At 41.1% G+C, this 26391-nt stretch overlaps 1 protein-coding gene across 2 annotated transcripts; it reads left to right on the top strand.

Moving 5' to 3' along the window:
- Positions 1-8370: 8370 nt before the first annotated feature.
- POMP (proteasome maturation protein) lies at positions 8371-19534 on the top strand. Of its 2 annotated transcripts, XM_052650095.1 has the most exons (7): positions 8392-8452; positions 8724-8930; positions 11548-11645; positions 13355-13415; positions 14116-14217; positions 15762-15855; positions 18688-19534. In XM_052650095.1, exons 2-7 carry the CDS (start codon positions 8910-8912, stop codon positions 18753-18755), a joined length of 444 nt encoding a protein of 147 aa, XP_052506055.1. In that variant the 5' UTR covers positions 8392-8452; positions 8724-8909; the 3' UTR covers positions 18756-19534. The 2 variants fall into 2 exon arrangements, with proteins under 2 accessions (XP_052506056.1, XP_052506055.1); XM_052650096.1 differs by lacking the exon at positions 8724-8930 and having other exon boundaries at positions 8371-8452.
- Positions 19535-26391: the final 6857 nt, after the last annotated feature.

Here is a 26391-nt window from a genome sequence, read left to right as displayed (position 1 = left end):
GAATAATGCAGTCAGCATTCTTAGAATGCATTTAGCAGTGGATGAATAGGAGCGCTTTCCACAGGTCAATCAATGGCATCTCTGCTTCTGGCTGGCTTGCAGATTGCTCCTTCTTAAGACATGTCTTCTTTTTAAAAGACAACTGAGCTGGTTGGAAGACAGAAGAGTAAAGACAATCAGCTGTTTTGACCTCTCTATCATTCTCTATCTCACTCTCTCCTTCCTCTTCTTTCCTGCTTACACTTGCAACTCCTTCAGGCCAGATTTTCTGATTAACCTTGATTTTCATTTCTTTTGCCTCCTCCTTCCTAAGAATGAATGATATATTTCAAACATAATGACTCAAGAAGCATGTATGTCTCATATGTCTTTGACTGCATTTCTGGTTCCTACGAATTAACTTAGGAACCAGAGTTCAGTTCAGTTCAGTCGCTCAGTCGTGTCTGACTCTTTGCAACCTTATGGACTGCAGCACGCCAGGCTTCCCTTGTGGTACTTGTCCAGTTAAGTCTGACAAGCTATGGCATAGTAGAAGAAACACTGTCTGGTACTTTTAGTAGGTATTTGATATTAGTTTGTCTTTTTAAAAATTGATCTGTAGGTCAGCTACAGGTTTTTGATTAAAAAGAAAATTCTTAAATCAAATTTATCAATATTTTCAAAGACAAACAGACTTTTTCACACACATGATTCAATATGACCAGTAGTTGTTTGAAATGTTACTGAGCACTTACTCTGTTACAGTGCTTGTTGCACTTCACAGAGAAATAAAGGATCATGTTCTGATTAAGATTAATTTTGGATGCAGCTGAGTAACTGACTAAAGAACAAACATTAAGCAAAAAGGCGATTATTTCCTTCCCATACATGAAGACTGGTGGTGATGGTGATTTAGTGACCAAGTCGTGTCTGACTCGTGCATTTCCATGGACTGTAGCCTGCCAGGCTCTTCTGTCCACAGGATTTCCCAGGCAAGAATACTGTAGTGGGTTGCCATTTCCTTCTCCAAGCATGAAGCCTGGAAGTAGGCAATTCAGTGCTTGGTGAGGTTATTAAGGACTTAGATTCTTTCTCTTCTACTTCTCCATTCTTGTGTTTGTAATCTCATGATTTCAAGATGATTCTCACAGGTCCAGATCTCATAACTGTGTTCAAATGAGGTGGTGGCTGAGGGAGGAAGGACAGGTCAGGTAAATGTGACTTTTTTTAGGAGTGTTGTCCCTGTTTGAGCAAACTCCAGGAGACCGCGAAGGACAGGGAACCCTGGCATGCTGCAGTCCATAAGGCTGCAAAGAGTTGGACATGACTTAGTGACTGAACAACAACAACTCCCGTTTTATCACAGAAATATGCCCAACAAATTCAAGGCATGATAAGTAAAAAGGCACATTCATACCAAGGTACTTTGTGGTCAAAGATAAAGAAAAAAATCTTAAAAGCAGTCAGAGGGAGAAATTGATTATACACAGGGGAAAAACAGACTTTGGGCACACTTATTAAAAGCAACATGGATTTCAGAAAGCACTGGAATAGTACCTTCAAAATGCAGAGAGAAAGTAACTGACAACCAAATTTTCTATAACCAACAAACTATCTTTCAAGAATATTGGCGGAATAAAAACATTTTCCGACAGACTCAGAGAAATTTACACAGGATATACTTTAGGATGAAGAAAACTCATAGCAGAAAGGTGAGAGATTCCGAACAGTGAAGAAAATGATGAACACATGGATAAATCTATAAAATAACTGTGTTAAATAACAATGACGCCTTAATTATAAGGTTTGGAAATAATATAGAATCAAAATGCTAGTAGAAAAAAAATGGCATATAAGTAGGAAGGAGATAATAGGAATAAGGCATTCAAAGGTCTGTACTTTGTTCAAGAGGGTAAAACACTAACTGAAGACATTAAATTACACATTTGATTAATTACACACCTTACTAAATTACACGTACACACTATGTACATTAAAATTCTAGGACATCTCACAAAATATTTAAAAAAGGTAGTAAGCGCTGAATAAAGGGAAAAAACAGAGTTAAGAGGAAAAAATTTTAAAATTAAGCTTAATCTAAGAAAAATTCAAGATTAAAAAAATGTAGGAAAAGTAAGAGTTAACAGAATTCATAACATAAGATGGTAGAGATGGAATATAAGCTGAAAGACTACTACAGTGTTCCTAAAGTAAGATGAAAGCTCCCAAAAGATGGTGAATGAGATTTACAGACGAAAAAGCTGAAAAAAAAAGGAGAGGCACATGTGCAAAAAAGTGCAACAATGTGCTACAGCTGCAGTCAAACAAGTATGCGTATGTTATGGGGCACAAAGGACCCCTTCTGCCTGAAGCGGGGAGAATGGGGCAGTGGAGCAAGTCAGGCAAGACTTCACAGAGGAGGTGATGCTGACCTGAGATGGTGCAACAGAGCATGCCAGAAAGAGGGGAGAGCAAGAATAAAAGAGCAGGGGCATGAAAGCAATGACATTTTCAGAGAATTCCAAGTAATCTAATATGACTGAAGTAAAGGATTTAAGAATGAGGTTAGCAGTCAGATCACAGAAGGCCTGTTTGCCATTGGACAGAGTCTGGAATTAATCCTGGAGGCCAGGAATGAGGAGCAAGTGAAGCGCCTTGAGGAGGGAAGTCACAGATTTGAATTTTAGGACACAAGATATCTGACAGCAGCAGAGAAGATGGTCTGGAATAAGGCAAGGAGTTCTTGTGGCTCAGGCAACGGGTAATTATTTGTTAACTATGATACCCTATTTCTCATGAGATTTCACTGTGGTATTTGAGAAATAATACTTTCCTTTCTCACTGACATAAAGACATCTTAAGCCAAATGATAAACAAGGTCTTTTTTTCCCCTCTAAACTCTAATGTGTAAACTTAGTTGTACACTGTAATAAATGGAGTGAGGCTGAATAGCCTTTGGCATCAATCCCAGAGACTAAAACAGTGAGAAAACAACAAAACATGGAACATAATATCTATCCATAAATCCAATTGTATGGTTAGGTCTATGGCGCATTTTAAGAGTTATGATTTCCCTGGCAAAGCCCCAAAAAAACGTACCTTCAAAAATTACTCAGAACAGCCACTTGGCATCCAACCACACTGACAGAATGAAAAATGTTGAGTAAAGAGCCTACGTGTAATTCCCCATTCTTGAAGAAGTAAAGGAAGGGTGTTTTCTAAGACTTCAGAATGACATATTTTACTAAATAATAACATGGCCATGAAAAAAGCCAAGAGGAAACTTCCCAGCTCACGTAGAAAATGGAGTCACTCTATTTTCTTTAAAATGATAAACACATTCTGTCTTATAAGAGAATGTCTCAGAGCCCATGTGTTCACAGTGGTTAACTCTGTTCTCCATTCCCTTTTTTTCCCCTTATATTGTTTTCTAATTTTCTACAATGAGCATGCACTGCTTCTAGAAGGAAAGAGAGTCAAACCAGTCATACAATCAGAGTGACTTAGGCTGTCTTTTTCAGCTTTTAGATTCTAAATCAGCTTTTAGATTCTAAATAAGATTAATATAAACTGCTTCTGAGATAATCTTCTAGTGTGCTTTGAATATATGCAGATTTTCTCTCAAATTTTTGTCCTCAGGGAATAAATTTTCCAATTTTCAAAAATATTAAAACTTCCCCTCTCGGTTATTCATGACAGTGGAGGGGACCACTGACACTATTATCCAAAACCAGCATCTAAACAGAAAACATTAGGCATGCAGGCATAATATATCAGGCTTTGTAAGGCACTGCACAATGTTTGTTGGCAGATATATCTTCTGAATTAAAATTTCTAGTTACTATTAAAATGATTCTATGCTCCTACATGTAGACTGGCAAATGAAGGGTAAAAGAAACAGGTCTAAAATTTTAAATTCTTTGCATATAACCTACCAGCTGTATGCTCCACAGGCAAATAAATAGACTCTCCATGCTGAAAATATAAACCGTTTCCTAAAAATACACTCGGGGCTTCCCAGATGGCTCGGAGGTAAAGGATCTGCCTGCAATGCAGGAGACGTGGGTTCGATTCCTGGCTCAGAAGATCCCCTGGAGGAGGGCATGGCAACCCATTCCAGTATTCTTGCCTGGCAAACCGCATGGACAGAGGAGGCTGGTGGGCTACAGTCCATGGGGTTGCAAAGAGTCAGACATGACTGAGTGACTGAGCACACATACACCCAAGGTAAAAATTCAAAAAGTAAAGGGGAACTTCCTTGGTGGTCCAGTGGTTGGGACTTTGTGCCTCCGATGCAGGGGGCACAGGTTTGATCCCTGGTCAGGGAGCTAACATCCCACGTGCCTCACAACACAGCTAAAACAAACAAACAAACCACACATACCTGAGACAGGGCTGTGAAAGCAAGGAAAATGGAATGCTAACTTCAGTTGTGCCTGAGGCAATGCAGACGTCAGAGAAAACACCTGGATTCCAAAGAGTCCACTCTAGTATTGTCAAAACCCAGCTTTTCATAAGCAGAGGACACTCTTTAAAAGTAGCTCTAACTGAAATCATAGCAAAATATTTCAGAGGAAATATGAAACACCCACCTCTGAGGGTTAAAGGGTCTGTCAAATAAACTTGATGTAACATACTCCTTCATCTCTTAACATTTATAAAGGGACTTGGAAAGAAGGATGTGTAAATAGGATTTATCTTAAATTAAGCACACTGGACCTTTCCCAACACTGTCAGAATTCAGACAGTTAAAAGAGGAGCTGGAGGTACTCTTTATAATCTAGAGGTTATTTTATGGTCCTCTGAAACATAATAACTTTCTTCTTAGTTGAAATTTGTACCACCCTTGCCAATTGCAGGGGAGCAATTTCTGAAATTTATACTTAATACAACAGTTCTAAGTTTACCTTAGATGTTTACCAAGGGAACCATCTAATGTTTACCAAGGGAACATTTCATGCAAAGATGGGCACAACAAAGGACAGAAATGGTATGGACCTAATAGAAGCAGAAGATATTAAGAAGAGGTGGCAAGAATACACAGAACTATACAAAAAAGATCTTCATGACTCAGATAATCACGATGGTGTGATCACTCACCTAGAGCCAGACATCCTGGAATGCAAAGTTGGCCTTACGAAGCATCACTGTGTACAAAAGCTAGTGGAGGTGATGGAATTCCAGTTACGTGAAGTCGCTCAGTCATGTCCGACTCTTTGCGACCCCATGGACTGTAGCCTACCAGGCTCCTCCTTCCATGGGATTCTCTAGGCAAGAGTACTGGAGTGGGTTGCCATTTCCTTCTCCAGGGGATCTTCCCAACCCAGGGACCAAACCCGGGTCTCCTGCATTCCAGGCAGACGCTTTAACCTCTGAGCCACCAGGGAAGTCCCGGAATTCCAGTTGAGCTATTTCAAATCCTAAAAGATGATGCTGTGAAAGTGTTGTGCTCAATATGCCAGCAAATTTGGAAAACTCAGCAGTGGCCACAGGACTGGAAAAGGTCACTTTTCATTCCAATCCCTAAGAAAGGCAATACCAAAGAATGCTCAAACTACTGCACAATTGCACTCATCTCAGATGCTAGCAAAGTAATGCTCAAAATTCTCCAAGCCAGGCTTCAATAGTATGTGAACTGTGAACTTCCAAATGTTCAAGTTGGATTTAGAAAAGGCAGAGAAAACAGAGATCAAATTGCCAACATCCAGTGGATCATCGAAAGAGCAAGAGTTCCAGAAATACCTCTACTTCTGCTTTACTATGTCAAAGCCTTTGACTGTATGGACCACAATGAACTCTGGAAAATTCTTCAAGAGATGGAAATATCAGACCACCTGACCTGCCTCCTGAGAAATGTGTATGCAGCTCAGGAAGCAAAGTTAGAACTGGACATGGAACAACTGACTTGTTCCAAATCGGGAAAGGAGTACGTCAAGGCTGTATACTGTCACTCTGCCTATTTAACTTATACGTAGAGTACATCATGAGAAACGCTGGGCTGGATGAAGCAAAGCTGGAATCAAGATTGCCAGGAGAAATATCAATAACCTCAGATATACAGGTGACACCACCCTTACGGCAGAAAGTGAAGAACTAAAGAGTCTTTTGATAAAAGTGAAAGACGAGAGTGAAAAAGTTGGTTTAAAACTCAACATTCAGAAAACTAAGATCATGGCATCTGGTCCCATCACTTCATGGCAAATAGATGGGGAAACAGTGGAAACAGTGACAGACTATCTTTGGGGGCTCCAAAATCACTGCAGATGGTGACTGCAGCCATGAAATTAAAAGATGCTTGCTCCTTGGAAGGAAAGCTATGACCAACCTAGACAGCATATTAAAAAGTAGACACATTACTTTGCCAATAAAGGTCCAGGTAGTCAAAGCTATGGTTTTGCCAGTAGTCATGTATGGCTGTGAGGGTTGGACAATAAAGAAAGCTGAGTGCCGAAAAATTGATGCTTTTGAACTGTGGTGTTGGAGAAGACTCTTGAGAGTCCCCTGGATTGCAGGGAGATAAAACCAGTCCATCCTATTCATTGGAAGGACTGATGCTGAAGCTGAAACTCCAATCCTTCGGCCACCTGATGTGAAGAGCTGACTCATTTGAAAAGACCCTGATGCTGGGAAAGATTGAGGGCAGGAGGAGAAGGGGACGACAGAGGATGAGATGGTTGGATGGCATCACCGACTCAATGGACAAGTTTGAGTAAACCTCGGGAGTTGCTGATGGACAGGGAGACCTGGTGTGCTGTGGTCCATGGGGTCGCAAAGAGTTCGACACAACTGAACGACTGAACTGAAGTTTTACCTACCTTGGAGAGAATATGTTTTATTAACTTTTTCCATGAATTGCTTTCCCTCCTTCTCTCTCAGACAACGAAGAGCTCACTCTTCTACCTTAAATGCTGAGGGAAAACATCGCTACGGCACCAAGCCTTGCACCAGCCTCTCTCCAAATCCCCCCATTCTGAATTCAAAGCTCAAAAGAATCCACCTGGCTGAGAAGTGTCTTGAGAGGCTGGGAGGGAGAAAGGCTAAGCAGGCCCAGCCAGAATTTGCAGCTGGAGGCAATGAGAAGGCTGGGCACAACACACACATACACACACACACTGTGGCTCCTGATGTCAGCTGATAGTAGAATTGTAGAGACTGTGGTAGGATGGCAGTTTTTGTTGAGTCCAGTCCTGAGGGAAGGGGCATAATTGGAACCAGACAAGGATTTACGGTCTTGGCTTATAGTGCTGAGCTTTCAGGTTGGGCTCCAGGTGCACAAGGGTGATTCTGGAAACTTCTCCAAACCTACTTTCAGCCTACTTCCCAACCATATTAGTCCGTCTTACCTCTGAGGCACAAGTATCCATTTATGCGTTCCTCCCCTCCACTTTTCATTTAATAAACATTAGTGGGTGCTTTCTACAATGCAGATAGGACACTTTGTAAGACATGGCCCCCAACTGTAGGAGTCTGTGGGGAACAGTCTGAGTGCCAGAGATTATGGTAAAGTGTGTATAGGCTGCATGCGGGCAGAAAGGAGAGAAACTGACATCTCTACTCAGGTACTCCTCTGCTACTGTGGCCCTGAAAACATGCAACCAAGACTTCCTGGTACATTTTACTCTGCTCCAAGTTATCTGCACATCTTAGCGCTGGCTGAAACCTAGCTTTCTCACAGATGCCACTGTCCTCAAAAGCTGATCCAGTGGTGTCTGCTCTTTCTTCCACTTGCCACAAGGGAAACCCAAGAACACTGGAGTGGGTAGCCTCTCTCTTCTCCAGCAGATCTTCCCGACCCAGAAACTGAACCGGGGTCTCCTGCATTGCAGGCGAATTTTTAAAAGCTGAGCTACCAGGGAAGCCCAAATAAAAGCCCTCAATTAGCTTAGCTGTCACCCTGGCCACCGCCAAAAGCTCCTCTACTGCTGTAGCGAGGACCCACAACCAGCCGGTTCATTTCTCTATTTCCAGCCTCGGCCCAGGGTTCTAAACACAGGACGCCGTCGATACGTGATTTAAATTTTAAAAAAGCAAAAGAAATTGGGAAAACCTTTGGGTTCCAGGTTTGGTGCAGACTAATCACTCATCCCACCTGGGCCTTGCTTATCCTTATGAAAAAAACATGTCATTTTTACCTCAGAGATTTTGTACTGACGGGGCGACGCACCTGGCACTGCCCCTCCCCCGGCGGTCGGGGTTGCTGACGAAGAGAGCAGAGGCCCGAGCCCCCGCTCCCCGCCCTCCGCCAGCCCACATCCCTCACAGCGCCCTTGGCCCCAGGTCCCTCGGGACCTCAAGCGTGGGAGCCCCGGCCCCGCGCGGCTCCCTCCAGGCGCCCCGCGCCCTCCTTCCTTCCTTTGCCCGGACGGACGCACTTCCGGCGGATGTGGGGGGGGCAGCCCGGAAACGGAAGTGAGCGGCGGGACCGGTTGACCGTCAAGGGGAGAGCGTCTGTACGCCGAGCGAGTCGAAGATGGTAAGTGAGACCCCCCCCCGCTCCCGACCCCGAGCGACCCGAGTGGCCCGCGGGCTCGGGTCGGTGGCCGCACGAGTAACCCGCCGCCTTCCTGCCCGTCCCCACGGCAGCGGCGGGAGGAGGAGGAAGCCCGCCTCTCCCGCCATGATCTGTTGAGTCACGGGGTTCAGGGGTACTCGTGGCTGTCCGGGCTGGGCTCCGGCGCTGGTACCGGGAGCCGCGCCTCGGCTTCCTCCTCTCTCACCTCCTCTTCTCTCTTCCCACCCCCTAGATCCCCCAGCCGACCCCGACCTGAGTCTCTTCCTGGAGTCGGCGCCGAGCTGGCAAGGGCAAACCCGAAAGTTGCGGCGGTCTTGGGGTGGGGGCACCGCCCGTTAGCCCTCCTCCGAGGGGCGAACCCTTGGGAGTCGCGTCCAGCAAACTTCTCACCCGCCCCTCGACCCTCGGAACCGCCTGGATGACAAACCCACAACTATGGGTCGGCTTTCCATCACTCTGCTTTTACTTTGCCAACGTTTTGGCGAGTTTGTAGCATGCCAGGCGTTGGAGGGGGTAAAATTAGATACTTGTTACTCCCCGTATGTTAGCGTTGTTAGTGGAGTCCTCCTCCTCCCCCCCTTCTCTTTTTTTCCTCTTAACTTAAAAAAGTTTGATATTTGGGAGAGATTTCCTGAATCGTCATTGCCCGTGACTCTTACTACCAGTCCAAATCTAGAAAGCTTCTTTCTGTTGGTGAATGGGTTCTCTTGTAGCTCAATCGTAAAGAATCTGCTTGCCGTGCAGGAGACCCGGGTTCGATCCCTGGGTCGGGAACATCCCTGGAAAAGGGAATGACAACCCACTCCAGTATCCTTGCCTAGAAAATCTCATGGACACAGGATCCTGGTGGGCTGCAGTCCATGGGGTCCCAAAGAGTTGGGCATGACTGAGCAACTAACACTTACTTCTGTTGGTGAATACTGTTGAACATAGAAAAGAGGTTTTATAAACACTCAGAGGGACTTCCCTGGTGGTCCAGTGGCTAAGACTCGTGGTGTTACCCATGTAGGGGCTGGGGGTTCTTCCATCCCTGGTCAGGGAACTAGATCCCATATGCTGCAACTAAGAGCTGGCACAGCTAAATAAAATTTTTAAAGACACTCTGAAATAACTAGTGTTAACTTTTCATAGATTTGCTCCCCTCTGCTACTTTCTTAGAAACATCATGTACTGATTGCGATATTTTACAGAAGGTAATTGGCAAAGTGATAACAGGTAGAACCCAGAGATCACAATCCCCCTTTTCTTTGTGCCTAGGAGAGACTTTTCTTGTGTCACTTTACAATAAAGCAGTCTGGGAGGAGGGGAACTGTGCATGTAGGAAATAACATTTGGGAAGGTACAGTCATACACCTCTAGTCCTATAAGGAGTTTAGATACCTGGAAGGATGAGTAGGCAGGGCCGGAAAGGTTCCGTTCCTTCATCACAGGCACCTGTTAGGTTAGTGACGGATACTAGATTCCAGCTTCTTTTCTTAATTGACCGTGACTTCTGTTCAGGGGAGTTGAAACCTGTTGTGCAGGTTGTTGAGTTCCAGGTTTTGGGCCTTGGACATTGTTTTTCAGACAAGGCATTGACAAGTGAGTGAAAGATTTTTTGTTTGTTTGTTTTTTGGTTTTCTCCCAGCATTGTTGGAGGAGATTGCATGTCAAGCAGACTTTGCTGTGTAGAACTGGAAAATGGAGGAGTCTACGGGCAGCAAGACCCAGTAGAGTGCTCTTAAAGTTATCCAGGTGTGAGAGCCTGGACGCGATTAGTAGATTGGAGAAACCCTGGACAAACTACAGTACCTGACCGTAGTGAAATGCACGAATCGAAGTAAAACAGCAATTTAAAAAGCTAATTTCTCAGAGTAGTTTCTCCTAGGAGAGTATAGACTGAACGCCAAACTGCTTGTAGCTTTTTGACATTTTTCTTCAGGATTGCAAGGATGTATTTAGCGCTGCTGCTGCTGCTAAGTCACTGCAGTCATGTCTGACTCTGTGCTAGTTTAAATTCAGCATCTTGTGTTTTACCTGTTGTAACGTTTGTTACATTTTTATTATGCATGTTTATTCTCTCTTCATTAGACTAAGCCCTAGACGCCAGATATGTATCTTCAGCATCTAGTAGAGTACCTGCCACATAGTAGATATAAATATTTGGTGACTAAATTATAGTGTAAATGAGTAGGGTGGCAATATAAAAGTACCACATATATTGTAAATCTTAGCGTTTTGTTTCTTTTTATTTAGGTGCGTTTATTTTTCACAGGTAGCACCCTCTTAAGGGAACCAAACGCTTTCTGAGATTCCCTTTTTTCCTTAGCTTCTGTGACCACTCTCTTCTAGCTCTTCTGTCCATTCTTAATTCCATTTTCCTTGTTCTTTGTCCTTAAGGAATGGTATTCCCAGGATTCTGTCCTCAACTTTTTTCATTCTGTGCTCATCATTCCAACGTAAAGAAAGGATCTTCCCAGTGAAAGTAAATCTGATCATGATCAGGTGCTCAAATTTAGAACAAAATCTTAATTTCTTTGCATATTTAAGCCTTTTCATTTTTTCTTTTCACCAGCCTTTCTTTCTGCCCTACTCAGACATATAGTTAGCCGATCATCTCAAACTACTTGTGGCTTGTTCATTTATATTTTTATACCTTTACCCATGTTCTTGTTTTCCTGGAGTGCCTTTCAGTCTCAGAGCACTCAGCTCAGGAATCCTTCCTGCCCCAAATTCCAGATTATTCACTGAACCTTGTGCATCCCTCTACGTGATACTGAGGCTCATAGTAATGACCTAGACTATAGCCTTAGAGGGCAGAGACCTTATCTTTTCTCAGATGCTTAAACAGTATTTTTACATAGAGGTTCAGTGTGAGTTGTTAACATTTTTAAAATATATAATAGTGTTGTTTTTTTATTTTATTTTTTTTTAATTTTTATTTTTACTTTATTTTACTCTACAGCACTGTATTGGGTTTGCCATACATTGACATGAATCCACCATGGGGGTACATGAGTCCCAAACATGAACCCCCCCCCCCCCACCTATAATAGTGTCTTTTATTTGTGTTGTAGAATGCCAGAGGACTTGGATCTCAGCTAAAGGACAGTATTCCAGTTACTGAGCTGTCGGCAAGTGGACCTTTTGAAAGTCATGATCTTCTTCGAAAAGGGTATGTAGGGGAGTTGTGACTTTGTTATAAGTGAATTATTTTTTGCAATATTCTTTAAATATTTTGACAAGCCATAAATAGGTATTTAGTTTATAAGATAGCAAGTAGTATACTTTAGACTAAAGGGAGGGAGGAGAGGAAGCATGAATGTTTCTATAGTGGAAGAAGCATTTTACCAGAATACCAGGTTCCCAAGAAAGTGTGTCCTCCTAGGAGAGATTACCTGGCAGCACGATTTGGTGGGATTCCTCTTTTTGCTTCTGATAACTTGGAGAGCCCTTTGTTCTTCATCTTATTAACTAAGGTAAATTGGGAGTAGTTCACTTTTCTTTGGGAGATGCTAGAACATAGCAGTAAAGATCATGGGCTCTGGGTTTTGGTCATGACACTGCTGTTTACTAGATGTGTGTCCATGGGCAGATTAACTTAACTGTTCTGTGTCTCATTGCCCTCACCTATGAAATAAGGCTAGTAATAGCATCTGTCTTATTTTGAAGAATAAATGAGCTAATCTCTGGAAAATACTTAGACCAATATGTGACATTAGTAAGCAGTAAGTAAGTATTAGCTGCTCTTGTTTTTCATTTCTAGTTATAGCACAGTTATACCGCTTCCCTTTATGTTTTCCTTTACGTTTTTATATGTTTAGGTCTCATTTTCTGGTACTGGTCCTTTTTCTTGGCAGATGGTTTTTTCTGTTTAGTCAAATATCCTCCCCACTGTGTACATACTGTGTTTTGAATTTTATATTTACTTGGAAGGTATTTAGTCATAGAATGTCATTTTAATATTGGTCTCTGGAAGCTGACATAATGCCTCATTGTTGTCTTTCCATTTTGTAGTGAAAGATGCAGTATATTGCCTTTGGAATTGGAGATATAATTTGATTTATAGTATAATCAAATTCATAAGCCAGTAACCGAGTCCTGATGATTTGGTTTTGGGTTTTGGTCCGTTCCCCCCACTCCCACTACACATACACAAAATGCTCCTTTTTCTTCTCAGATTGTAAGATTACCATGAACAGGACCATTTTCAAATTCCACTTATGGGTAATGCTTTGTACAAAGACAGTATTCGATAAATACTGATGTTGCAGGATTTCTAAGGTTTCTTTCAGCTCTTAAATCCTGGTTTGGAGAATAAGATGGTGATGTTTATGTAGAGAGAATGATAGAGACCCGTGGCCCAGTTCTATCTATGTATCACCTAATGTAGTACTTCGCATATAGTAGGTAGTTGGTAAATCTCAAACACGTTTTTCAGTATGTATTTATCAAAAATATATTAACTACTGAATATGCATTAGATATGAACAGGAGAGATGTAGATACTTTATGTAATAAAAGAATCACATCATCAGAGTAATAGTAGTACACACACTATTAAATTTCTCCAGATACAGAGCGTCACTGAGCACCACTTTTTGGAGGGTTCTCCCCAGTTTATTGAGTTCTTGACCTCCAGGATCTATAATAGATATATTTACAACAATATATAGAATGCTTGATTTTTTTCCCTCTTAGTGTAGTTCTGTGAATTATATATGTATTAATTCCCACAGTCACCACCATAGTCAGCATACAGAATAGTTTGTTCATCCCCCTCAAGCTCCCTGTGCCATTTCATTGTATGACAGCACTGATAGATAATTGTGAGCTCTAGGTATTGAGTGATCTGTAACCTCCCTTTTAAATGTTTATTTTCAGTTTCTCTTGTGTGAAAAATGAACTTCTACCCAGTCATCCTCTTGAATTATCAGAAAAAAATGTAAGTATGTTACCTGTGTTTTTATTTTTACCCTCTGGTAGAAAAATGATGTTAGTAATACCTGATTAAAACAATTCTGGTGTTGAGCATTTGACTATAAAGAACATGAAGCCTTGTTTTCAATATCCTATGGAATAGGCTTTGGTTCACTAAAGCTCCCTTTCTATACCTTTGTCTTTTTTATGGACATTTCTAGAGGTTGGTCCACCTCTCCATTCCTCTCATAATATTTCCTCACTTGGTGATCTTTTTTTTTCTTTTATATTTTTCCCCTGCCATTTTTGCTGTTGATATCCAAGCCCGTCCCTCCAGCCTTGGATCTTTCTTTCAGGCCCTTCATCTCCAATTACTGCTAGGCACAGGACATAACACAGATGGATGTGACATCATCCCCATCCTTTAGGGGCTGAAAATTTAATGGGAAGATAAGCAGTGGATTGGGACTACCTGAAGCATTGTAGAGGACCACAGATGAAGCAGCCAACCTATGGGAGGCTTTCTAGAAGAGGGGACATTTGAACAGTTTTAGACCATATTAGTCAGTTAAATAGGTGGAGAAAGGTCACTCCCAAAGGTAGGACATGTATAGATGTGCTGAAGACCACCTAAAGGTTCTGTGTATGTGTGTGTCACATGGATGTCAGTGGTTACTGTTTTGAAAGCAGAATGTCACATTTAAAATTATGTGTTGTCTTTGTAGTTCCAGCTCAACCAAGATAAGATGAACTTCTCCACATTGAGAAACATCCAGGGTCTTTTTGCACCACTAAAACTGCAGATGGAATTCAAGGCAGTGCAGCAGGTGGGTTTCCAGGTGTTAGTTTGCATGCATCCCATTTGTGTGCTGAATTGATTGGGAGGAGTCTTCTATCTGGTAAAAGCTGTACAAACCTCACCTTCTCTTCTTGCCTGCAGCCTCTTCTACTTTCCCTCTGTTAGGATATGACCTCCATTCCTACTTCATAGAGAAAAGCAGCTTTGAAATGGGAAACCCCTTTGATTAGAGGCTCAGTGTCTGGATATTTACAGGCATCCACTTTTATATTTCTCTCCTTTTGGGGAATTACTTTGAATTTGTGATGCCTCTAGGAATATCCAAGTGGAGGTGTCTAGTGGGCAGTTTATATATCGCTGAATACACATGTTGCTCAGGAAGAAAATGTCCTTCAGGTGTTTAAGAACTGTCCCCCATCTGTGCTCTAGATTCTGTCATACCACACTGCATTGATTTCGGTGACTGCTGGATAGCTAACAACAGAAAAATGGAAAATTTGGTTTGGCTGCATTAAAGTTTGTTGAGTAAGTGCTAATGACTGCCATACTTTATAGCCAACTATGTGCCAGTGACTGCCATACTTTACAGCACACTGTGCTGCAGGTGTGAGGGAAAGGTGCTGCTGTCCTGTGTCACAGGTACTGAACCAGGGTGAGACAGATCAGGTAACTAGGCAAGGCTGTTGGGTTGGTGAGTACTGAAAGCAGAGTTTGAACCTCTGACTCTATAGCCCATGCTTTCTGCACTATACTTAGGTACTGGTCTGCAGTATGAGTGAAAGTTATCCAGTCATGTCCGACTCTTTGTGACCCCCATGGGCTATACAGACCATGGAACTCTAGAGGCCAGAATATCGGAGTGGGTAGCCTTTCCCTTCTCCAGGACATCTTCCCAACCCAGGGATTGAACACAGGTCTCCCGCATTGCAGGCGGATTCTTTACCAGCTGAGCTGCAAGGGAACCCCAGTCTGCAATATATGTATTTAGTAACTGGAAAATGTAGATAGCACTAGTTCAGAGTGGCACTGTAGTTTTTAAAAGCCCACAGATGACTTTGATCTTGATCTCTAGTTATCACTACTGTTTTAAAGGGTCATGACTTGTATTTGTGCTATGAGCATTACAGAACAACATACAAAATGAATAATCAGTTTAGTAAGTGAAGTAATACTGTCAGTGCATTTCTTCAGAATTTCTTCAAGAATTTGATTGTCCCGTGTTTTTTAGAAACAAAGCATGATGTTAGACTCGAGAATGTTGTGTTTCATCACATGGTATGCTTTGGTTTTCCTGGACAGATGCAAAGGTCCCAAATAGTGTGTGGACCTGATGGGATGATTAAGTATTAGTAAAAGCTTTCAATTTCAGTGTCTATATTTTGAATAAGGTTATGAAGAATTAAAAATTTGGGTCTAAAATATGGACTTATCATTCCTCTCCTCCCCCCTTAGTTTAATAGATATTTTATTTAGTTTGTGAATTTTGCAAATAATGAAGACACTGAAATGTGATCATGTATGTTTTTTCCTCTCTACTATTTCTAAGTTTGCTCTTTTATACTTTTCCTGAAGGTTCAGCGTCTTCCATTTCTTCCAAGCTCAAACCTTTCACTGGATATTTTGAGGGGTAATGATGAGACTATTGGATTTGAAGATATTCTTAATGGTAAGTGTCATTCCACACCTTTTTCAGGAGCCCCAGTAATGTACAAGGCAACAGCAGCAAATGAAACCTACAGTGTCTTTGTCATCATGTAGCTATAGTTGATTAAATTTACTTGTGTTTATTCACTGAAATAAGATAAAATTTAATGGTAATAACTGTTCTTTAACTGGTTTTAAAAGTGAAAGATGTCTGTGGCGTTCTGAGATTATAGTCCTTTCAGGCAACCATTGACAGTCATTGATTTCATGTCCTGAGGATAAAGTCTGATGTGTGAATCCGGTATGATATTCTTAGGGCAGCTTAAACAAGGAATGTTGTTGCAGTATTCAAAATATTTGTGGGATATAACTAGCTTTAAAAACATCTAGAAAAAAATGAAAGTTTTCTTAAAAAATACCCTCCTTGTCCTCCTAGATGTGTTTCTGTAGATGGCGAATACTAAAGAAAAAAAAGTTTAACAAGTTTCTCTGGATGATTGTATTATGTTTGAGGTCAATGACTTTTAATTAAGAACATGTAGCATCCTGTTTTTTTCTGGTTCTGAGGAAAGAGAGCAAATACAGTTCTGTCCAGTATCGCCTGTGCTCATTGTGCCCCAGCAGTTCAGGAAAAATAGAATAATGAAGCGGGATTATACTAGTTTTGCTTGGCTGCCGATGTTTGGTAAGAAGTGCTGTGGACACAGCAGAAGTCTCATGAGCCTCTTCTGTGAGGGCATTTTTTGAGTGCAGGAAACCTCGGATTCTTAAGCTTTTACATTTAGTCCTCATTTAAAACAAGTAAGGTGAACAGCTAGGCCTTGCCTTAGCTGTTCCTTCTGCTTTGAATACTTTCCCCTCACTTCTCAAGTCCCAGTTTAAACGCCACCCCTTCACAGAGGCCTTCCTTGACTGCGCAGTCTAACGTGCTCCCAGTCACCTTGTCACCTCACTTTAATTCTTTGCATATCACTCTTCTGGTATTTTCTTGTTTCTTAATTGTTTTCCCAACTTAAATACAGGCCCCAGGAGAGTTGGGGACTTTGTCTTGTTCACTCTTGTGTCCCCAGGGCCTCCTAAGGTGCCTGGTTTGTGCTGAGTGAGAAAAGCTCTGGCTCACCACTTTCTCCTCATCATCTTTGATACAGAAGGAATTTTAAAGTCTACAGTGAGGGAGTACTGTGTTAATCTAAGTCCAATGTGAAGACTATTAAACTGGGATGAAAATCCATATGTTTTTTTAAAGTGTTGGAGGTGATAAAGGTTTTGCTTGCTTGCTCATCAGAGAAGTGCTTGGCCAACAAAAATCTGCATGCTTTATTATAAGGAAGGGAAGACAATGTGAGACTTTTTCCTAATGCTGGATGTGGTCTTCTGTTTACTCTCTTCCTGTCACTTGAAGATGAGGAAACTGAAGCTGACCAAGGTGTCTATTCCTGCCTGGGAGGACCCTCCACGGGCTGGGGCTTGCTCACCAGCACAGGGTGTGCTGTCTTCTAGGGCAAGTGTTTTATCAAATCAAAAAGCTTAGACAAGCAGTTTCAAGGAAGGTTGGCATTATGTAAATGAGGATATTCTCTAAAAATTGAGAACATTACAGCCGAGACTCACGTTCTCCATGATTAATTACCCCCAACCCATCTCCTTCCTTCCCTATTTGGCTGCTGCTTTTAGTTAGTGGATGTCCTTCTAGACTTTCCATATAAAAAGAAGATACTTGTCATTGCTTAGTATTGATCTTTTAACACAGTTGGTTTCATAGTGTGTGTAGCTCACAGGAGGAATGCTGCATCAGCACCTGTGTTGAGGGGTGCATGCTTCTCTCTCATTAACACGAAGCACTGCTTCAGCGGACACCTTTATTCTTCGTACTCCTGTGTAAACATACCTTTGGGTTTTGGATGCCCCTTGTATACATAGTCCTCTACTCTGTTAATAATTGTAGCAAACTCTTGTATATCTAACCATTTATTAATAATTACAACAGTATCAGCTGTTGTTGAGGCTACTATGTTGTGTGACAAGTGGCCAGAGTCAGGATTCCTGAACTGATAATGACACAGTCATCTCCAGTCTCAGGAGGTCCAGTGAGGAAATATCCAAATCGATTTGTTATTCTTGATAATCATTATTTTAATGATTATTTAACAAACTGATTTTACAGTTTAATTCATTGGGTATCTGTTCTGTTTCTTGTTCTGTGTGGAGGAGTAGAGGGCAAAAAAGAAAACGCGCTGTTTGTAGGAAGCTTGCTGTTGGTATTCATTTTTTCTTAGGTGCATTATCAAAGTTAAAGTAAAACTTTTGTCTGACTCATCAGTACAGACGAGAGAAGATTCCTAAGGTTTTTTTACTCTAGGATTCTAGTTTGTGTGTATATGTGTTTGCAACAGAGCACAGAATGATAGAAATGAAATTGTAGATGGCATTAAGGATTGCTTAATCTCTTAGCGATTGTTCCTAGACTCAACTTGGAAGCCACTGGGAAATTTAAGAACTTTGAAACATGAGAATTTTTTCAATCTATATTTTCTTTTAAAATCAACTGAACTGAGGTATAGTCAATATACAGTGGAATGCATCTGTTTTACAGTGTCCAGTCTGTTAATTTTAGTAAATGTGTGCAGCTGTGGAACTGTCTCCTCAATCAAGATATAAAATGTTTTCATCATCCCTCAAAAGTTTCCTTGGTCCTTTTGCAGTCAGCTCCTCCACCCTTGGCCTCAGGCAGCCAGCCATATACTTTCTGTCACTTTATATTTGTTTTGCCTAATTTAAATTTTCGTGTGAGTGGAATCAGAGAATTTATCTTTTTTTGAGACCCTTTAACATGTTTATTTTTGTTTCTTTTCAGACCCATCACAAAGTGAACTAATGGGAGAACCGCATTTGATGGTTGAATATAAACTTGGCTTACTGTAATGCCGTGTGCTGTTCATGGAAGTGGAGGGGCTGCGTCTTGTTTATAGTTGTCTTTTTCCTATAATTCGATGTGCACAATATTAAAAGTACTAACACATGAGAAGTGTTGCCTAAACATCTGTGATCATTTGAAATTATTTGGGTCATTGCTTTATGTGATAATTGAAAGCACTCAAGGGAGTTGGTTTTAAAACTTATTTATATGAAAACAACAGCTTTCTAGGTCTTTAAAGAAATGTTACTAATTATGTATTATAAAACTATGCACAGGTTCCAAATCAGCCTATTTTCTAGTTATTCCATAAATTTAATTTTGAGTAGTTTTGAGCCTGCAACCTTTATAGTTGCATCTTTCAGAATAAACACCTATAATTGATTTCAGGGGCAACATTTCAAAGTAAGGACAGAACAAGACTATTAGATTTTACCTTGTTTCAATATAGTCCATTAATACTCAAAAGAATAATGCTTGGTTTGTTGATGCTACATTAGAATTATAGGTATATTCTTTGATTCTTTCAGGTTTTTTATTTTGGTCTTATGTTTAAACTGAAAACTTAACCAGGAGATGTCAGTTTTAAACTATAGTATTGCATAGATTTATGTATCACAAGATGTTTACAAACATAAGATCATTCATGTACATACACATGCTATCCATGAACAAATTCCGTGATAGTTTGTTTAAAAAGAAATCTTCCCTATGGTGGTTTGTTCTTAATAAGGTATTTTTTATGAACCTAGTTTACAGAAATTAAAGATTATCTATTTCTCAGGAACATTTTTATTGTGTGAGTCACTGATTTATGACTGAAGGCAGTGTTCCCCTCCGCTCTGGGAGGTGGGGGCGGGTCATTGAACATCGATGGAAGGTCTAGGTCGTTAGCACTCCGGGGAAGGGTTTCCAGCTGGCATCTGGTGCTTGGAGGCCAGGGATGCTACTGAATATTGTAGAGTAAAAACTCCTGACTGTCGAGATCAAGTGTAAAACTGTTTGCCCGCACAGTCTTTGCCACCCCACTTTACGCTTAAATTATGAGAAAATATAGAAATAATAAAGGTTCACTTGTTTCTAAACATGTTCTCTCAGCTAATTGTAAACAGAAGTTGGAGATTTCTGTACCTTAGTTGAAGAATCTTAGATACCTTTCCTGACCAGTAGAGGGTACTATGAAATTAATGAACACAGTCTAAATGGTAAAGCTGATGCTTTAAACACAGAAATGGACATGATTAGTGCCTATTTTCTGAAGGTCATTTGCTTCCTACCCCCTGGCCCCCACCCCTTCCTCTTTAACCTTCTTTGTGTTTATGCCAATGATCCTCATCCCTGGGTGTGTGTAAAATCACCTGGAAATTTTAAGGGAAAATGTTTATATCAGTCTGAATCTCAGTCCCAGTAGGACAAGTCTGGGGTGGATCCCAGGAAGTCTGCTTACTTTTGAAAAGCTCTCTGATTTATATGCTTTCTTTCCTTTCTTTGCTTGTTTCTGCCTTTATATTAATGACATTTGTCAGCACTGGTTAATTCTTTGGGTGTACCCCAGTGCTGAAATAATTGCTACTATTTTTTAGTCTCTGCAGTCCCTAGTTTTTACCTGGAGTTAGGATAATTTGGGTTCCCTCATAACAGTAAACTGCAGGTTCCTCTGAGTTAACTTTGCTTAGGTGTCAGGCTCTTCAGTTAGGCTTTTTTTTTTTTTTCAGATGCCGTGATTATTAAGGAATCAGTTTAGTATTTGAGGTGTCTTAACAATAGAGTTCACAGGTTGCTGCCTGATTAAAATTAATTTTATTAACACTAAAATGAAAATTCACAATAAAAGACATACTTAATGAGACTAGGATGTAGTTCTATGTTATGTTTTTTTAAGTATCTGTGAATAAAGGAACTTGCAGGTTTTACTGTCTCAAAGTATTGGGTGGGTTGGCAAACAATTGAGTACTGTTTGGCTCATTGCAGGGTGGCTCTGAATGAACATGCTTCACACCTATCCTTGTATAAAATACGTATGACAGGCTGATCACTTTAATCAGTGTTTCTTCGCGCTGAGTATAATCCCTCTTTCACTAGTAGACAAATATAACCAGTGCTTTCATGCATTTTGTTATTCCTTGGAATATAGACATTGCAAGAATAGAAGACAGCCTGAACAAGTAGATTACTTTTGAAACAGACAGTATAGTGTATAATCTAACACTGGAATCTGCAATTGGGTGACTCTAACAAAGCTTTGACTTGTTCTAATAAAGCAAAACCAAAACTGATACTTCAGTGAACTTATTTAGCTCATGATTTCAAAATGAAATTCAGGTTCCTTCATGTACCATAAATCCTTAATTAAGAACCTGTACTTTGGTTTGGGAGGCGACCAAGATGGCAGAGTACAGAGACCCTGAATGTACCCATGGACATGCCAGAATTACAGCTGTTTACAGAGCAAGTACCTGTGAAAACAACCTGAAGAATAACAGAAAAGATTTCCCACAAGTAAGAACATGAGGCATGAGTCAGGTAGGAGGGACAGAGATACAGTACAGTCAGGACTCACACCCAGAGGTTGGTGAGGAAACGGGAGGAACATCACAATTACAAAGATCCTCCCCAAGGAGTGAGGAGTTTGCACCCATCAGACTTGCCAGCATGGGGCACCTACACCAGGAAAACAAGCCTCCAGAACATCTGGCATTGAAAATCAGTGGGGCTTATGTTCAGAAGAGCCAGAGAGCTATAGGAAACAGACTTTTCTCTTAAAGGGTGTATATAACCCAGTGTAGATGTCAATTTGAAAGGACTCTGGGTCAGGCCTGCTTGCTGATCTTGGATCCAGGGAGGCAGGAGGCAGCTGGGACTCCCCCTGGACATGGAGATGCTGGCACTTTGGAGAACTTGCTCTGTCATGATAACAGCAGCATTGGCAGGCATCATTTGGAATTCTCACAGCCTGTTAGTGCCAGGGGCCTGGCCCCACCTACCAGTGGGCCAGCAGCAACGCTGCGCCTGTGTGGGTCAAACATCCAATCACGTGGAAGGCCTACCCTCGGGTACAGCTCATTGCACAAGGCACAGCCTCAAAACCAAGTGGGCCAGGGGCCAGCCCCACCTGCCAGCACACCTACAGTAGTCAGTCTTGCCACAAGAGAAGGGCACACACAGCCCACATAGGGACAACCTGGAGCACAGAGCTCTGTGGCCAGAAGGGAGCATGCTGGGCCCACAGGACATCGGCAACATAGGGTCACCTCCAAGGTCAGGAAAGGAGCTGACTTATGCAACAGAAATAAACACAAAATTGGGCAAAATGAGACAGAGGAATGTGTTCCAAGTGAAGGAATGAGACGTAACTTTAGAAAAAAAATTAAATGAAGTGGACATATGCAGTCTGCCTGATACAGAGTTAAGGTAATGACCTTAAAGATACAGACTGGGGGGAAGAACTGATAAGCATAGTGAGATTTTCAGCGAAGCATTAGAAAATATAAAGAAGAACCAAATAGAGCTGAAGAAAACAGTAACAATAGAAGGAATCAACAGTAGATTAGATGATACAAAGGAATAGATCAGAGATCTGGAAGGCAGAGCAGTGGAAATAACCAAAAACTGAACAGAAAGAATTTTTAAAAATTGATGACAGTTTAACAAGACCTCTGAGGCAATATCAAACATGCTAACATTTGCATTACAGTGGCACCAGGAGAAAAGAGAGAGAACTTATTTGAAGAAAAAAAAGATAAAAACTTTCCTTATCTGGGAAAGAAACACATCCAGGTCTAAGAAGCATAGAGTCAGTTGTAATAAACAAGATGAACCCCAAGAGGTTCACAGCAAGACACATTATAACTGAAGTGGCCCCCCCAAAAATAAATAAGAAGCAAGAGAAAAGAAACTAATTACATGCAAGGAAACTTCCATAAGACTGCCAGCTGACTTTGTAGCAGAAACTTTACAGGCCAGAATGGAGAATATATTCAAAGTGAAGAAAGGAAAAAACTTATAACCAAGAATATTCTACATGACAAGGTTATTATTCTACTATACAATCCAGTGGACTTCCCAGGTGGCTCAGCAGTAAAGAATCTGGGTCATGATATCCCCTGGAGAAGGAAATGGCAACCCACTCCAGTATTCTTGCCTGGAGAATCCCATGGACAGAGGTGGACAGGTGAACATGGAGTCAGAGAGTCAGACATGACTTAGCAACTAAACAACAACAACAAATGCAATCCAGCAACCTACTTCCAGGTATTTTTCTGAAGAAAACAAAAATTTGAAAAGATATGTGAACTCATATGTTCACTGCAGCGTTATTTAGAGTAGCCAAGACATAGAAACAACTGAAATGTCCATCAACAGAGGAATGCACAAAGATAATGGAATGCTACTCAGCCACATAAGGAAGGAAATCTTGCCATTTGTGACAATGTGGGTTGACCCAGAAGGTATTACGGTAAGTGAAGTCAGAGAAAGACATAAGGTTTCAGTTATTGTGGAATATAAAAATCGAACAAACACAACAAAGCAGAAATAGGCTCATAGGTACAGAGAGCAAACTGCTGGTCACCAAAGGGGAGGAGTTTGGAAGGTTGGGCAAGAGAGGTGAAGGGGATTAAGAGGTAGTACCCTATTGATGAAAGGGAAAGAGGAGAGTGAAAAAGTTGGCTTAAAGCTCAACACTCAGAAAACAAAGATCATGGCATCTGGTCCCATCACTTCATGGGAAATAGATGGGGAAACAGTGGAAACAGTGTCAGACTTTATCTTTTTGGGCTCCAAAATGACTGCAGATGGTGACTGCAGCCATGAAATTAAAAGACGCTTACTTCTTGGAAAGAAAGTTATGACCAACCTAGATAGCATATTCAAAAGCAGAGATATTACTTTGCCAACAAAAGTCTGTTTAAAGGCTATGGTTTTTCCAGTGGTCATGTATGGATGTGAGAGTTGGACTGTGAAGAAAGCTAAGCGCCGAAGAACTGATGCTTTTGAAGTGTGGTGTTGGAGAAGACTCTTGAGAGTCCTTTGGACTGCAAGGAGATCCAACCAGTCCATTCTGAAGGAGGTCAGCCCTGGCTGTTCTTTGGAAGGAATGATGCTAAAGCTGAAACTCCAATACTTTGGCCACCTCATGCGAAGAATTGACTCATTGGAAAAGACCCTGATGCTGGGAGGGATTAGGGGCAGGAGGAGAAGGGGACGACAGAGGATGAGATGGCTGGATGGCATCACTGACTCAATGGACATGAGTCTGAGTGAACTCCGGGAGTTGGTGATGGACAGGGAGGCCTGGAGTGCTGCAGTTCATGGGGTCGCAGAAAGTCGGACACGTCTGAGCGACTGAACAGAGCTGAACTGAACCTCTAGTTATAAAATAAATAAACCACAGGCATGTAATATACAGCATAATCAATATGTCAATAACACTGTAATAACTTTTACAGATGGACAGATTGGTACTAAGACTTACCATGATAATCATTTTGTAACGTATGAAAATAAATTATGTAGTATGTAGTACACCTGAAAATAACATAATGTAGTAGTAAACAATATTTCAAATTTTAAAAAACCTATACTTTTAGTTTGTTGTAGTACATCCCCTTAAATATTACTAAAATATTAGAACTTACTGTTAGGTTTGTTAACAGAATTTCAGGAGGGTTTTTTTTTTATATTGAAAAATCAAATTTTGAAAAGTTAGTTTGCTCCCAGATCTTGAATTTATTTCTGGAGCCAGTAGATGTGCTTCGTCTGCTGTACTTTGTCTTTTGGTTCTTTTTGGTTTCTTGACCTGGTGGAGACAAGAAAACGCTATATTGTTCATCTCTGTGATGAAACAGAAGTCATATAGAGGGTATGGCTTCAGATCAGTGAGGGACCAGAAGGAATTCTGTTTTCACTTTGGCTAGGCTTATTTACTTTTGGAGAGATGGGTTGATTTTAAGTAAAGACTTCAACCACTGTTTTTTTGTCTGTTTTCTGTGTTGTATATAAACATTGCAAAACAGAAACCATATTGTTTTTTTCTCCAACTTTTAATTTTGAAACTTAAAGGGAAATAGAATGAATAGAGGGGAATTCCCTAGAGGTCAAGTGATTAGGACTCGGGGTTTTCTCTGCTGCGGTCCTAGACTGAATCCCTGGTGGAGGAACTAAGAACTCGCAAGCCTTATGTTGTGGCCAAAAGAAAAAAAAAAAATAGCACACCCAGCATAACCTTCATGAAATTCACCAGTTGTCAGCATACTGCCTTTATTTCTTCATGAATAGATTCAGGATAAATGTTTTTGGCAAGAAGTCTGCAAAGATGATATATGTACTTATGTGTCATACCAGGAGCCATATGAGGTCAGGTTGTCCCACTTATTGGTGTTACTGCGATTGATTTGTTGACAAGTGATGGCCGCCAAAGCTCTCCATTGTAATAGTATAGTTTTCTTTTTGTAATTAATAATAATTAACAATAGGTGAAGTAATAGTTTGAGACCCCATGTATGTCCTGTTCCTCAAGAATCTTTCACCCAGAGGTTTTAGCATCCACGAAAAATCTTTGTCTCAATCATTTATAACATGGTCACTGGGGACAGGAAAGGACTGAAAAATTGTGATCTTGTATTCCTTCTGCATTTATTGGTTGACAAATTTTGAAAGGCCAGGTTCCCCACCCCCCCCAATCCCAATTTCTCCTCCTCTTTAAGGTATCCTTATGGACTCATGGATTCTTACTTAATGTTTTATAATCCATTTCTATCATTCCTTTTCTTATGACCCTAAATCAAATCATTTTGATTAATACATAGACTTTCCATTTGAACAGAAAATTACATTGGTGTTAAAGTGCTCTACTTAATTTTTAGCATTACTAATGAATGTTATTTCACAAAATATTGAATATACTTGAGACACGTTAGTGATCATAATCATAGTTATCATAGAAGTTATGACCAAAGGATCCCTGTTAGCTACGGGGAAATACTGCTACCCTTAATCCCACCTGCATCTCGCCTGATCCTGATCACATGAGAAAGTCACAAAATCAGAACAAGAAGCAGAGCCAGAGCCTTCCTCCCCTTGGCACTGTGGCTTAGAAGAGTCACTACAGGGACTTCCCTGATGGTCCATTGGTTAAGAATCTGCCTTGCAATGCAGGGGATGCAGGTTTGATCCCTGGCCAGGGGAACAAGGTCTCACATGCTGCTGGTTAACTGAGCTCGTGCACCACAACCAGAAATCCCACAGGAGCCAGTGAAGATCCCAAGAGCCACAACTAAGTGAGACCTGGTGCAGCCAAACAAACAATTTTTTTTAAGCAGGCATTATATTAAAAAGCAGAGACCTTGCTTTGTTGACAAAGATCCGTCTAGTCAAAGCTATGGTTTTTCCAGTGGTCACATATGGGTGTGAGAGTTGGACTATAAAGCTGAGCACCGAAGAATTGATGCTTTTAAACTGTAGTGTTAGAGAAGACTCTTGAGAGTCCCTTGGACTGCAAGGAGATCCAACCAGTCCATCATAAAGGAGATCAGTCCTGGGTGTTCATTGGAAGGGCTGATGCTGAAGTTGAAACTCCAATAATTTGGCAACCTGATGTGAAGAACTGACTCCTTGTAAAAGCCCCTGCTGCTGGGCAAGATTGAA

This window comes from Budorcas taxicolor, chromosome 12 (genome assembly GCF_023091745.1).
Source record: "Budorcas taxicolor isolate Tak-1 chromosome 12, Takin1.1, whole genome shotgun sequence".
NCBI lineage: Eukaryota > Metazoa > Chordata > Mammalia > Artiodactyla > Bovidae > Budorcas > Budorcas taxicolor.
Note: the sequence above shows the minus strand (reverse complement) of the source record. Positions and strands in the feature narration are given on the sequence as shown.